Here is a 15,421-nt window from a genome sequence, read left to right on the forward strand (position 1 = left end):
GGTAATAATATATAAAAAGGTAACAATATTTTACATATTTTTCTCTCTCATTACAACTCTTCCACCGAAGGAGAATATGTGTGATTTTCACCAACTAAATGTAGGCTTTCAAATACACATCGATATTTTCTTTGAGGGGAATACACATCGATATTTAAGAGTATTTTGAAGTATCAAATTAGTTGAATTCCATCTTGTAGGAACATTTAGACATAAGCCACTTAATGCATTAATGTCACCAGTATTTTCAATGCATTGCTTGAATTTCATCATTTTACTCCTTAATTTTATGCAAAACATGGGTGACTATCTTTAATCCTTCTTGAACAATCAAATTTAGAACGTATGTAGAACAATGTACATGAAAGAATTCACCATCAAATAACAACAATTTTTTTGTAATGCAAGTTGACTTTTTAAAGTTTTCTACATAACATTATTAGCAGAAAAATTATCCAAATTGATACAAAAAAAAAACTTCTTTTTATATTCCCCAATTATGAAAAAATTCCTTAACTTTCTTAGACAACTCAAAACAAATGTGGGGGGAGGGGGGAGACATATGACAAAAGTTAATAATTTTTCTATTTATTTTCCAATTTGAGTCAACAAAATGAACAACCAAACTTATATAACCCTTAATATTACAAGATGTTCACAAATAAGAAGTTAAAGGTATTATACTATAAATAGAAGTCATTTTTTCTTTCATCTTTGCCTTCTCTTTCATATATTTTTTTAAAGAGCTTGACCTTGGTAGTATTTCTAGAAAGAAAAAAAAATTGCATTAGAATTCAAAATAATGTATCCAAGTCCAAAGCTTCTTATTCTCAACAAGTTTGAAGGGTAAAGCATGTTTAATGATTAAAGATATACACAATTCATGTGATACCATTTGATTAATCTTTTTAGACTTCAATTTTTCTTGATTGTCTATCATCATTTGACCAATATCTTCGAATTTGGTTTCCTTACACTTTTCAAGAGGACAATTTAAAGGATGATGTCCCAATTTTTTTTACCACCAACTACATAATCTTTTTTACAAGCATTACAATTTGCTCGCTCATTTCCATCATCACGCACACCTATCTTAGTAAAAACCTTCCAATAATCAGATGTTGTACACTTAGACTTTTTCTTACTAAGTTCAAGAGATTGAGATTCTTCTTCAATATCCTCAATTTCATCATTCAAAAATTGGTTTACTAATTGAATAGTACATGCATTACTTAGTTACTACTTACTGCAACACAACTTAAATAATGCCAAAAAAATAGTCATAAATAAGTAAGTAATGTCTATTGGATTAATGCTAGGATTCAAAGAAAAATAATTTTTGCTTCGTTGAATTTCTTGCTAGGAACATACAACACCTGATCATGGTAGCATTAATTTCTATTATCATTTAGGGACTATTGCACACAACCTAATAAATAAATATACACTAGCTATGTTCTTACAAGTCTATTAAAAAGCACCTATACATAATATGCATGTAAGCTAGTGACAACAAGCCAAATTTCGGCCAAGTCCACAAATAACAAATGATCAACAAAGTGAGAGATTGAGAGCATTAATATATAAATATTAAAAAAATTAGACAACCAAGTCCACAAAATAAAGTCATTTTAAGAGACAAATTAATCAAATTATTCATATGCTACAACATTTAATCAAATTCATTTTTGAAGACAAAATCAAGTCATTCGATGTTGTGTAGTATATGCCCTAAAGCCTTCATTCGCAAGCAGCCCAAAGCATATATGCCCCTCACACAAACAATGCAATAAACAAGTAGAAGTTAGGTACTCACCTTGTCCTAACCATAATTTTGTGTGTCATTGCGGTGTTGTGTAGTGCTAATTAAGGTTCCCCAAAGGTAGAACAAAGAGAAGGCACAATAGAATGGAAACAAGTTGTGAACTTGTGGTGAGTAACTTTTTGTCTCAAAGGAAAAGTGAACAGAAACTTGAAACCGAAAGATTAAGATATCCCAATTTCTAATATTAGTTTTACATTTAGGATAAACATGTTATGTGTGAAAAAAATAAGTTGTTGTAACCTATGGGTAGACAAGCCAAGCTAGCAAGTTGGACCTAATCGGTTGGTGGGTTGAGTGAGAAGGGTTGGATGGATTGGTGGGCTCATTTCTCAAACCCAACTCACCAAAAAAAGACAGGTTGATAGGTTGACCCACCAAGTTCAACTCGCTTTGTCACTCTTTTATTTATTTATGAGTATACTATATCCACACATAAAATTTTGCATCACTTAGTATTGAGATTTGCATACGAATTATTAGTCTACATTAGCTTTCAACCGATCATGTTATATATTTTTATATTGCGAATTTTGCATTACTTAATTCCCATATCAACCATTAAACAAATTAGTGTGCTTGGTTATGGTTGAAAAGTTACAAATTCACGTACAATGGAAAAGATACAAAAGTTACATCTTAGTTTGGTATATTGGAAAGAATGAACTTCTATTTACATCAATGCAAACAATTTCTTAGACATAGCCTTAGTAGTTTGACGAACAAACGATTTAGGAATCCATTTTATACGCTTAATGTTTTGAAATATGAAATATGGAGACCAATTTACAAATGACTTGGTTATCAAATACCAAATAAAAAAATTGATCCATAAACGAATAAATTAATCAATTTTACATAATAATGTAATACTATATATTTAATTTTGACATTAGACTTCAGACAATATTATCATCATCATTCTTCAACCAATTGTATTAAACTTTTTATCTACAATTTCATTTTAACATTGTAAGCGACTTATGAGTGAATCAACATTGGTTATCAAATGAACAATCTATTCACTCCTAAAAATTTGGACCTTATGTACTCCCTTAGGTCGAGGATTGATCAAATTGTCTACTTAATAATCTCTTTATTTTTATTTAAAGACGTGAGACAAAGGGGTTGTGTATCCTCCTATGTTAAGGACCAACTAACCTCTTTATTTTATAGTTTTTTTTAATTATAAATTTTATCTAAAGACTTGAGACTGAAGGGTTGTGTGCCCTCTTAGGATTAGGGTCGATTGGTCAATTTACATAGGTAGGTGTTTGATTGATTGGTATCCTCAATAACTATTATTGACAGACTATTTTGTGATATACAACTATCCACCGAGGCTAAAATATAATAAAGTATGTCCAATAGATAAAGATAATTCATAAAGAAAAAAGTGTTTATAATGATAACAACCATATGTTAAAGACATTACACTGATATGTCAATTCTATAAAATATGCGATACACCAAAAAATAATGGTAGATCTGAGTTATTAGAAATAAGAGACGAAAAGATAGGCATGACAAAACACCTATATATTAGTAGGCAAATATAAGGATGGGAATAAGGTAACTAACGTATATGTGTGTCATTTAAGTTGCACCAACAACTAATTATGTGGTGTAGACTAGTAATATTGTAGGATAAACATACATGGATAGTGACTCACCACAATATTTGAAATGACAGTCCCTCTGCATAATCAAATGTTAGCCATATCTAGAAGACCACCTTAATGTATTAAGACACTTAAGACTTAAGGATAGTTCGAAACAATATGTGCATGAATGCATGACTATCATTATATCAAATATTCAACATCAAAACTTTAACCTTATCATGTTCGCATCAATTTCTTTTATAGGCACAACAATATTGTGCTCACCATCACACCATATCCTTCCACATGATGTTAAGCACTATTCAATAACTTACAATTAAGATTCAATACTTAAAAAATTTCTTAAAATTTTTTATCAACAAGTTCTTAGTATTCATTGTTTTCCACATTTGTGGATAACATGAGTCATTTAAGTTTTACGAAAGCTATTAATGTTACACATTTGATCTTATTTGTTTTTTATATATGTAAATTTATTTATAACACCTCTAAAAATATAAAATTTAAATTATATAAAAATAGAGAATTACTAAAATATCCTTAATTTTCACAAACTGCATTAAACTTTTAAAAACACAAAATAAAATCAAATAAAATTATTTTGACTTAGAAATCTTATAGCAATCTATTGCAACCATACAATACTTTTAAAAAAAATTTCCCATAATTTCAAAAGATAACGTTGAGATAAAATTATTTTTACGCCTATAATTATTTACTTGACTATAATAGGTATAAAATAGACAAATAATTACTTTTAGATTCTTTTTATCATCAAAATGATACAGATAGGATGACATGCTCATGACTAATAGACAAGAAATTAATGACATGTTAAGGATTCTCAAATTAAGTACTATTGTTCACTTTTTATGGATAGCAAAAACCATAATAAGTGTCCAGTTTAATTGAAGAATTTACTTGTCAAACTAATAGACAATAGAGATCCACTAGAAAACTCAGTTTCTACCTCTAGCACTAAGAGTTATGTTCACCAAGTAAAATTTTAATGGTTTCGAGTGAACCCATATCATGAGAGATGCGAACTCGAACCCGATTTCTAACCATTTACGCCAACCAACTTGACAATTACATTTAGGTCTAGTTACTCATATAGAAAAGTTATTTGTATTGATTAAGGTTTGAAAATTTTTGAGGTTCTTATCAATTAAAAAAAAATCTTTGTTAAGACAAGTTAACAATTGAAATAATGATTTATAAGAAAATGATTTTTATATTCCTTAGATTAGATCAACCTATTTGAATTAGTACAAAATTTAGAATGACAAAAGGTAAAAGAGATTATATTTATGACACATAGAATATAACAACAATCCAAGATAAAAATTACCCAACTTGACTTATTGTTAATCAATCACATGATTTACATGTATTGATTTTGTGTCTGCTACTAGTTAAGTTACCCAAGCTAAACAACCTATGCATGTCAAATGGACTGCTCCATTTGATGAGTTTGTTAAGATCAATGTGGATGGAAGTTCCCTAGGAAACCTAGGATCATCTGTGTTTGGTGAACTGCATAACTCCTTAGACCAATGGATGGCGGGCTTTTTGAATTCGTGTGAAAATACTAATTGATAAGTGCTATGATTTCATTAAGTTTATGGCCTAGTTTGAAGCACTTATATCAATTTTCCTTGCTTTAGACTTTGTTTTTAACTCAAAACATATCTAAATTGTTAGGTAGTCACATTTTGTTTTTGAATCATGTTTTTAGGTATCTTACAAGTATTTGGTTGTTGTTTTGTAGTTTAGGAGAAAGCTAGGAAAGAAGGAAGGAAGTCAAGCACAAAGTGGTGAATTTGAAGTTGAAGGAATTTTTGGTTAAGTTCCCAGGCTAAGCCCCAGATCCACGCTTAGCCTCAGCATGGCAGAGAATCCCTGGAACAGAATTTTGATTCCCACGCTGAGCATGGAACTGAGGCTTAGCGTGGATTGTGCTGACATGTCATTATTCACATAAGACAAAAGCTTTTATGACCTAAAAGTGGGATTTTCGAGGAGAGAAGTAAGGAGGATCATTCTTGGACTTTGTGTGGCGGCTGGAGAGCTCTGGAACCTTCAAGATCAAGCTTCTTCCTTTCTTCATCATTTGTAGAGTTCTACATGTCTATGTGTAGCTAAACTCATCCTTGTTGGGGTTTGATGTAACTAAACCCATTCTCATGTGTAAACTCTAAGCTATCAATCTAAGTTGTTATTCGGTTTTATTGCTCTTTTTCTGTGCATAATGCTTGTTATGGCTTGATCACCCTTAACTTGAACTTAAGGTTTTTAAGAGATTGAGAAATGATTTTAAACCTTTGACTTGAAATAGAGCAGCTAATGATGCTTATTGCTAGAGATAGAGTAAATGCCATTGGTCTTTCTTAAGCTCTTGTTTTTAAAGCTGATTTCTTGGTTAAACTATGCAAGAGATTGATAGTTTAAGCTAGTAACTTAGATGCCAACTTGTAAGAGATTAGGGTTGGTTACTTTTGAGAGTGATTGATAAATTTTGAATAATAACTATTGTGAACTTAGTGATAAGCATGAGAGGAAGGTTTAGTGAAGTCAAACCCCAACAACTTATTAATATTGCATTAGAATCAAGTTTTGCACTCTAAGTGTTTACCAAAATTCCAAAAAGAATTGTTATTGCTTGTTTACATTATTTACTGCAACAAATCAAACTCTTATTGCTTTTCGGTAGCTTAGTTAGTATAACAAGTGAAATTGTAAAGTGTTGTGCAAGTCCCTTGGGAGACGATACTCATACTTTCATTGATATAAGTGCTTCAAACTAGGCCATAAACTTAATGAAATCATAGCACTTATCACTAATCTTATTGCTAAATAACATGCAGTATATAATGGTTTGCAACTTGCTTGAAATTGTGAGTCAGAATCTTTAATGGCTCTTCAGCTTGTCTTGAAAGGTTAGATTGATTTTCACTTAATTGTTGTAATTATTAAACACATTCGTTACTTAATCAACAAAGAGTGAAATGTTACTTTGTCTCATTTATAGGGAAGGTAATACCTTCTTCTCCCTTCATAATCTTACGTTTCGTCATTACACCATTGTAACTTTAATAATGTTGTCGAGTTTTTAGGATTGTACCTTCACCATTTGCATCTCTCATTTGTTTAATTTACTTCTGAATAAAAATTTCATTTGGTATAATTTCAAGAACAAGTTTAATCTTCCTCCTTTGCGATTTTTCTTCACAATTTGTTTCTCAACATGTTTTTTTCTTCTTCTTTCCTTTATACCCTTCAATTTATTATTTGACAACTCAACAACATTTACATGTTGAGAAAAAGGACATCTACCATTTTCCATCACAAAATATAAAAAAGTAGTCAACTTTCTTTTAAAGCTAAGCTTTTTGAAAGTCACTTGTTTTTGCAGAATCGATTTATTTCAGAAATTACTATGTACCTATAAGTTGATAATTGTGACTCGAGGTTCTAACCAATGTTTGTAGAATTGACAATAAAATTATCAAATTCCTCACATCTGCATACGTATTTTCTTCTTGAAACAAATAATATGACTCAAATTAAGGGTGATACAAAAGTTACTTCCAAAATACTTTTAGTTAGACTTGAGTCTACTACAACTTGGAATTATATTTTCCAACACACATCTAACCAAGCAATATCTATATATGTATATAATAATAAAAATAATAAAGAATATTACAAACAATCATCGAATTAAGTGGGCCAGTAACAATATAATTGATTTCTGACAACGGCTATTCCAAACACAGTGCACGCATCTCGATTCTTGAACCATTTATTTTTCACCATTTGAACAAATTATCAAGGATTTTTCACCTTTATTCTCAACTTTCGAGCAATTTGTGCTGCTTTAGGATGACTAGGCCGTTTGTTACTACGGCACTGTTCTACCTCCACCCAATTCATAACTTTCAGTAAGAGAGACTGAGGAACTTTCCTCACATCCCCATCTGATGCATCCTTTGTTTTCTTCAAACCAGTTTCCAAGGCCTTCTCAATGAATTCCATAAACCAATTCCCAGCTTCTGTTTCAACCTGCCTTCCCAGTTTGATTGTATTGCTTAAGCTGCACGATCCTCCTGGTTTCTTATTCTCATCATTTTCAACAATAGGTTCTAGAGGCATTTTTGTAAGCGGGGTAGAACCTTTCTTCTCAAAAATCTCCTTTTGGTTTGCACTGGATCTTAGCAGCCTCCCCATGTTTGCTTTGTGTTCATGCTTTTCAGGAATGGAAGCCATTGACTTGTATAAAGCACCCCTTCTTTTGGACAAGTTTGATTCAGTGTTCCCAGATTGGTCCATGCAATTGTCCATAGCCTCATGCAAAACCTGTGGTTCTTGTTTATCTGATTTCTGAGCCAATTCTGAAGCTGAAGTAGCACCTTGAATGGACACCATTTCATTAACTGCTTGCACAATGTCGTTATGGAATTCCAAAAACCGTTCAAAACAAGTCGCAGGAGCATCAGGTCGAGCTGACTTGCATAAATTTGAGAACATCCTGAATGAAAACAAGCACAATAAAAAAAAAAAAAAAAAAAAAATTCTATATCAGTTGCTAGTAGAAAAATTCTAGGAGAAATATTTGAGAAGCTCAATTAAAACAGAATGGAATTGGAAAGAATAATACTTGAGGGACCGAACGACTGTCTCAGTAGCTGAAGCATCTCTTAAAGCTTGAAGGGCAATTTTCTGAGCCACTTCTCTTTGCTGCACGGCTTCCTGTCAAGCAAAACAACAAGTATACTCCTGTTCAATCATTGAAGAACAAAAAAATAGTAATAAATTTTAAGATTTTACCTTCCCCAGCGAGCTCAGCTTTCCTGGTAAATTCACGGGGAGGCTAAGATTGTTGCAATTATCAAAAGCTGAATTATTAGTAGACTGAGATTGAGGTTGAGAAGTGGCATTCATGTCCATGTTTTGATTGTGACCATTTGCATCCCCAGAAGAGGCTACCACTCTTGCATTTCTCAACCGCGGTGGTGGAGTGACATTCTTCTTTTCCTGCACGTGAAACTCACCACATTCACACACAAAAAAAGGTCTACGACTAACAAATACTGCATTTTTGCATAAACTACTCTATGATAGGAAAATAAGATGCTGAACTGCCCTTTCTCATAACCTAAAATATACTTTTTTGCCTTTTGAAAAAGTTACACGTGAGTGCCTCTATTTTTTTGGTTTCACACGGTTATCATTCTTACAGAAAATAACCCTGTTTGAGCTTACATTAACTCCGAACACCTTTCCTAATTAAGTACTTTCATAAAAGTCAAGTACATAAATTGATTTTAAGTAACAAAGGAGTTCCATTCAATTCACCTTCTAATTTAGCATAAACTACTCTATAAAGCTAGACAAGTGCCTCCATGGCTCCATCTTTGGTTGTTGCTTCTGTAGATACGGAGAGAGAGAGAGTTGATCCATGTTTTTATTTGATTCCAAACACACTCAATGTAGACACCTCTTTGGACATATATTTATTACACACTAAATACAAAACACCTACATGTGTATTAATAGAAGTTAAGTGCAGGATTTTAAGTTACAAAATTGACCATCTTAATTGAATTTCTTCTACTACAAGAAATTCATGTAACCCTTTGAAACATTAAAAGAGGAAGAGAAAAATGTACCTACAGCTGACTTGAAGGGAGTAGAAGGGACTCTATGTTCCCGTTCAGAAACACTCCTGCTCCGAGAAAACTTGCCATTAGAACTATTGGTCACCACACAGCTTTTCCGAAGCAACGCAGGGCTCTCTCCTTTAGCATCAGTCATTCTGGCACCACCAACAGAACACCTGACACCAGAAAACGGAGTCCCAACAACCTTCCCTCGGAGCAACGGCGATTGAAACCCTCCGTTCTTCGCTTTCACAGGGGTACACTGGTCAAAGTCCAAATTAAGCGGCTTGAAAACCATGGGAGACGAAAGGCCATCATTGGTGCCCCAAGAGCCTCTGCGGGGAGCGGAATTGGGCCTGAGGCCCATTAAGGGCTCGGGCGTGCCGACGAGGGGGTGCCTCCCGGGGAGGGGCTTGGCGCCGCGGAGGACGGGGAGCGGAGAGCCGGGGTCGAGGCGGTCGACGTAGATGAACTGGCCGAGCTGCATCTTGTTGCTGAGAACGACGTCGTCTTGGTCGGAGGGGAGAGAGGCGTAGATGGAGTGGGAGGAATCGGAGACCTTGATGAAGAAGCCTTGCTTGGGGATCAAATTCTTCTCGTCGAGGTCGGCGGGGACGATGTCGGTGACCTGGAGGAGGGAGCTGCGGTGCTCGCTGGTGGGCTTGACGCCGGTGTTGAGAGCGTTGAGGAGCTTCATAAGGATTCCCGGAGCGAGTGCTGCCATATCTTAGTTTAGGGATCAAGAAAAGAGAAAGGGATTGGAGTGTGTTCTTGGACTAATGAGTGAGTCACTGAGTGAGCCAAACAAGTGGCCGTTGGAAACGGTAAGTAAGTAAGGAGGGTAGGGGGTAGGGACAATGCTTTTCGAAATTCGTAACTTTTCGGAACGTTGGGACTAACGGTCCAATTTCATGCCTACGAAACTAAGATAGCCAAATAAGAATAATGGGCTTAATTAATCAAAATGGAATGTATGTTCATACATTTGTTTCTCTTTTAGTTTTAATTGCTTGAAATTGATATTAATGAAACACGAGATCAAAAGGAATGTTAGTTTTACGTAAATGTTTTCGTATAATTCAATAAATAACATACTTTATATATATATATATATTTGCTGATAAATATCTAACAAAATACACTCTATTCTTCTTCAATGATTTAAAGATACACTTGAGAAATGATAAGTTAAATTATATTTTTAGTTATTTATTTAATTTTTTTTCATTTATTTTAATCTCTTTTTTAAAATGTTTATTTTAATTATTTATTTCTTAAATTTTTATAGTTTTATCCTTTTGAAATAATGAATAATTTCGATTTTAAAACATAATATTGAATTATTTTTTACTAATTCAAAAATTGAAACTTGTCATATTAGATTTAATTATATAAAAATTATTAATCATAACCGAAGTTCAAAATAAAGTGTTATAATTATGATAAAAATCGTATAAAAACAAGTCAAACAAATAATGGTAAAATTCAAAAAAATCAATTTCATATTATTTACTAGTTATTCATAAAGTTTATTTTTCATACAATTTTCAATATATTTATAATTCTTTTAAATTTAAATGTATTAAATTGCATAATTTTTCTATAGATAAATTTCATGTTATGTACTAAATAATAGAAAATTGATTCAAAATCGTGTCTTAAAATTAAAAATAGTCACTATTTTAAAATGATCAAATTAATCTGAATATAAAAATTATCAAAAGATTAAAATAAATATTTTAAAAATTAAATAAGCAAAATGAATCTAAAAATTAAGATAAAGGATAAGAAGATAATCAAGCCTAAATTGTAATGTTCAATAAAAAAATGAAGTTAGAAAAAAAAAATTAGAGCTATTTGATTTTATTTTTTTATGATCAAGAAATATAAAGCCCGCTTGTTTAACTTTTTTCCTCTAAAAGAAAGTATTTTATTTTTTTTAATAAAAAGCACTTATTTAAAATTTAAAAATATTTGAGTAAACTTTTCCTTAATAATCAAAGACAAAAAATATATAATTATTTTTTTAGAAGCAACTGTGAGAGAGATACAATTTTTTTAATTTTTTCTTTTATAATTCTAACCAAACGCAAATCAGTTTATGTTAATATAAGAATTTCTTAAAATTGTTTCCCTTGTTTTAGAATATTTTTTAAGCTTTAAACAAGCCGACCTATACAAGAATTTGAATATTCTCTATCTTTTTTTTTTGTGTGTATATATTTATTGTCTATTACTAAAATTTTGAGTATACGTATACATTTATTTTTATGGTTGATACTTTTAATTTTTTTTTAATAAAACTACAGAAATATTTGTAAAAACTAAAAAAATAAAAATATTTTCAAGATTAGGAAACAAACAAAGGCCAAGTGTGAACGTTTTTGTTTTGTTTGTTATGTCTTACGACATGATTTTGAAAGTGTTAAGATGGACATATTTTAGATCTTGATAAGGTCAAATTCAAATGAATAATCAAAATTTCAAGTGATGAGAATAAAGATTAACACATCTTAACTCATTTTAACGGAACTAAATATGCAACAATTGCCATTTTCAATCATGTTCTTCCCCAAGGTTTCACCAAAGGGTAATCCTAACCTTCAAGTATTATTTGTTACTAATATTCTATCCGTTAATGTAAAATATATTATTGATTGGAGGTGGGGTCATGTCCTAAATAATAGTTGCAACTGCACCATAGTTTTAACCCAAAAGTAAAACGCGGACTTTGGAATATATTACGGGGCTTGTTCCTTATAGTCTGACAGTAACAAGGAGCCTAATGTTGGAATACTATTACTGGGCCATCCTTGTATGGTAGAAAAAACAGTTTGTTTTTTATTTTTATTTTTTAAGCCTAGAGAAAAATGGGATTAATCCATATACTTCCAAACTTCCAATATAAGAGAACACTTTATAGACAAAAACCCATCACTTGACATTTAGACACATCTAATTTAAAATAAATACAAAAATCATCTTAAAAATGGAAAACATGCAATTTATCTTCTAATTTGAATCTGATGATTTTAATTATTTGTCTACTTGATGTCAACCATCACTTCAACAAATTAATTGAAGCTTAAATTTCAGGTAGACAACCCAATATCACGGAAATACGCAGAGGTTAAATAAGCCAAAACAATTTATCAACAAGACTTCAACCCAAACGATAAAACAATTATTAAACATCCTATCACTTTATGCAAGTCCGTCCAACTTTCTGTACTCTACGTATAGATAGATACATCTCTGTATTCTGATTTGCATCATGAATGTTTTTAAGATGGTAAAGGCTTAATTAAAGCCACATGATTCCATGAATCATATGTTCACCTGGCTGGTGGAATCAAAACAATGGTGATCATGGAGTCTAGGATGTAGCAGGGAGTTGCTATATATGAGATGTATATAGATATGGACCAAAAGAAATTCATGATTGTCACAGAATGACAAATGCAGCAGATCATATGACATAATAAAAATTTCAATTAAAGGTTCGCGCAAAATAAAATCACTTCAAAAAATAGCGTACATTTTACATGGAAAATTTCCCCAAATTGAAGGGTTATCAATCGGCAATAGACCGATCTTTCCGAAAGCTCGAATGTAAATACAACTTGTAAATGTCAACAGGACAACTACGCATTTCTGACAGTCTCACAATAGATAGAGAAAAATTAATCAAGTTACATTATTAATAGCCGAATCTATTAGAAACAAGTATTGAAACAAAACCTGCACCTAATGATATGGTATCTGGATCAAAAAGCAAAGTTTCGTTTGCATGTTATAGAGGTGTTGCAAAACCTGTTACAATATAAAGTAAATGTCAGGGTTCTCTTGTAAAAAGGAGGTTTCTAAGGTATCCCAAATATTATGGTAACTTTAAATTTTTATGACTATATTCAACGATCAAATTCATGAAGCAGCCATCAAGTGGTCATTAATACTGCTTACAGGGTATGAATATCAACCTCCGGCAAGAGAGAATTAATACACCCAATACAAACATGACAAAGCAATCTATATACCAATGAATAGAGAAACACGACAATAAACATGAACAAAATGACATTTTCTTTCTAATTTATTAGAAAATTACAGTGGAAGACTTCAAAAGGTAATCCAATCAATTCTATATTGATCATGTAAGCTATAAAAGTATTATGATAGGCTACACAGAAAAAAAAAATTACAAAGCAACAACTTTTACTGGTATCTTTAGAATGAAATTAGAAACCGATACAAGACAACAAGAACTGTTGAGCAAAAGGAAAGAAGTACACTTCTTTCAAACAGAAACAAGTAGACCAAATATTAGCCTCAATGTTATTTATCCATAAACCCTATCCTCATCTGGTTAAACTCTATACCATATTGGGCCAACACAGTTAGAATGTAGCATAAGCAAATATTCTAGTGAAACCATGTCCTTAAGGTTGTTAGTCTTAGGCACTTGTCTCAGAAAATAAAAATAGAGTTAGGTGCATCCTGCAGTACTATTGCCAAACATTTTTCATAACACAATATGTAAGCTATTCTAACTCTATTAGGGGAGCTACAAAATATACAAGCTCTTCTAAGTTCTAACACGAAGTCTTAATTTAGTTAAATTAACATAAACTATTACTCCCTCCTTTCCTATATATAAGACCTAATTACTTAATTAATCAAAATTAACAAGTATTAATAAGTGTAAGTATTTACAAACTTATACTTATTAAGGAAGTAGAAGTTGAAAGTCGAAACATTCCCACCTAAGTATTTAAAACATTGTATTGAAGTCACACATGCTCTAATCGAATCAATCTGAGATTTAAACTCTTCTAAATTATTAGTTAGGAACTATTTCGTGAACCGCAGTTGGAAATGGAATTGGGATTAGTTGTTGTAAACCGATTACAACTAACTAAACAGAAAATAAATGCAAGTATCATGTCAAAGACCATTACCACTTCACTGCTCCCAGCCACAAGAAACAGCTAGTCTAGTGCTAAACTATGAAATGGACAAAACACACTATTTTAAAAAAGAAAAATTAGGCTCTGTTAATACTTACAGGAGAAAAAAGTAAGAATAAAAAATAAAATAAGTTTGTTCCATAAGCAAAAACATTTTACACACAAGTTAATGGAAGAAGCTAGCATGCGATAACTTCCACAAATTAAGTTATGCATAAGTTAATTTTAGCTCAGGAAAGAAATTTATTTCATACAAAATGGGCCAATATAGTTATGCTTGGATGATGAATACAGTATACTATCTTATATCTGAAATGCCAAAGCAAACAAAATTGCAATGTACCATCATGCCTATTCTTTATTACATTAAGATTAAATGCATGGTATTGACAATTGAAATGTTAAGAAAAATGGAAGAAGGATACCTTCGGAAAGACAACCCCAGTTAGCGTTGTGCAGAGAGAGGAGAGAAGTGAACAAGGCAGAGGCAGTAACACTATGCAACGGCGTCAACGACACGTGTGCACCGGCCAACTGCACAGGAAACCTAAACAGCAACCACAACAAGTATTCGCTTCAAATGCACACAAATATTCATCCATTTCAACATCTCAGAGTAGAGTGAAACAAAAGGGGGAAATCGAAATGAAATTTACCGGGAAAACGAGAGGGCGCGTTTCTGAGAAGAAGAAGAAGAAGAGGCGAATCCATTGAGCTTAGTGGCGTATGAAGAGGAAACGGAGGGAGGCGAAGATCTACGAGATAAGAGGGTTCTGGTGGAAGATGAAGCGATTTGGAGGGTTTTTCTTGCAGAATTGGCCGCCACCGCCATCTCTTGAGCTCTGCAACAAACACAACACTAAACACTTTGCAGAAGGGGAAGCCTTATGGGCAGTGGGCCTCTCTCTACACAGCCCAAAAGGCTATGTAAGGAATCACAGGCCCAAAACAAAGGAAGATGACAATGTTTCATACCTTTTATTTTTATATAATATAAATATTTTTAATAAAAAAACAAATATGCTAAACTAAAGATAATTTCGTATTTTTATTATCTAAAAGCAATGAATATATTGTTTATATACTTTTACTTATATATAACTAAACAAGAGAAAAAAGTTTTAACTTTTTTTTTTATATAATTTTTTTTACTAGCAAACTACTTGCAAAATTATTTCACTTCTACACCAATCATACATATATACATAAGAGTCCACTAAAACAAAATGGGAATAAGAATTTCAAACTCGTGAAGGAAATTGACCTTGCTATTCAATGTAAAAGTAACACCGTTATAGATCAATGGTGAACAGATATCTCACAGGAATATAGCATTTCCAAGTT

The 15,421-nt window shown here is 32.1% G+C and overlaps 2 protein-coding genes across 2 annotated transcripts; both read right to left on the reverse strand.

The window, feature by feature from the left end:
• Window positions 1–6,981: 6,981 nt before the first annotated feature.
• Window positions 6,982–9,985, reverse strand: LOC109800878 (protein CORTICAL MICROTUBULE DISORDERING 4). Its single transcript, XM_020361791.3, has 4 exons — window positions 9,124–9,985; window positions 8,278–8,484; window positions 8,108–8,199; window positions 6,982–7,978 (listed from the first exon to the last, which is right to left on the reverse strand). The coding sequence occupies exons 1-4, from the start codon at window positions 9,832–9,834 to the stop codon at window positions 7,279–7,281; spliced, it is 1,710 nt and encodes a 569-aa protein (XP_020217380.1). The 5' UTR covers window positions 9,835–9,985; the 3' UTR covers window positions 6,982–7,278.
• Window positions 9,986–12,584: 2,599 nt separating this feature from the next.
• Window positions 12,585–14,955, reverse strand: LOC109801200 (uncharacterized). Its single transcript, XM_020362213.3, has 3 exons — window positions 14,734–14,955; window positions 14,503–14,624; window positions 12,585–12,923 (listed from the first exon to the last, which is right to left on the reverse strand). Exons 1-3 carry the CDS (start codon window positions 14,907–14,909, stop codon window positions 12,904–12,906), a joined length of 318 nt encoding a protein of 105 aa, XP_020217802.1. The 5' UTR covers window positions 14,910–14,955; the 3' UTR covers window positions 12,585–12,903.
• Window positions 14,956–15,421: the final 466 nt, after the last annotated feature.

The sequence above is a fragment of the Cajanus cajan genome, chromosome 11 (assembly GCF_000230855.2).
Source record: "Cajanus cajan strain Asha chromosome 11, NIPB_CcT2T_4, whole genome shotgun sequence".
In the NCBI taxonomy this organism is placed as follows: Eukaryota; Viridiplantae; Streptophyta; class Magnoliopsida; order Fabales; family Fabaceae; genus Cajanus; species Cajanus cajan.

Coding starts and splice junctions, on each gene's coding strand:
- LOC109800878 (XM_020361791.3), bottom strand. CDS start 9,834: ATGGCAGCACTCGCTCCGGGAATCCTTATGAAGCTCCTCAACGCTCTC. Junction 8,200..8,277: donor AGCTGAGCTCGCTGGGGAAG/GTAAAATCTTAA, acceptor TTTGCTTGACAG/GAAGCCGTGCAGCAAAGAGA. Junction 7,979..8,107: donor ACAGTCGTTCGGTCCCTCAA/GTATTATTCTTT, acceptor GTTTTCATTCAG/GATGTTCTCAAATTTATGCA.
- LOC109801200 (XM_020362213.3), bottom strand. CDS start 14,909: ATGGCGGTGGCGGCCAATTCTGCAAGAAAAACCCTCCAAATCGCTTCA. Junction 14,625..14,733: donor CGCGCCCTCTCGTTTTCCCG/GTAAATTTCATT, acceptor GTTGCTGTTTAG/GTTTCCTGTGCAGTTGGCCG. Junction 12,924..14,502: donor CTGGGGTTGTCTTTCCGAAG/GTATCCTTCTTC, acceptor ATATTGTAACAG/GTTTTGCAACACCTCTATAA.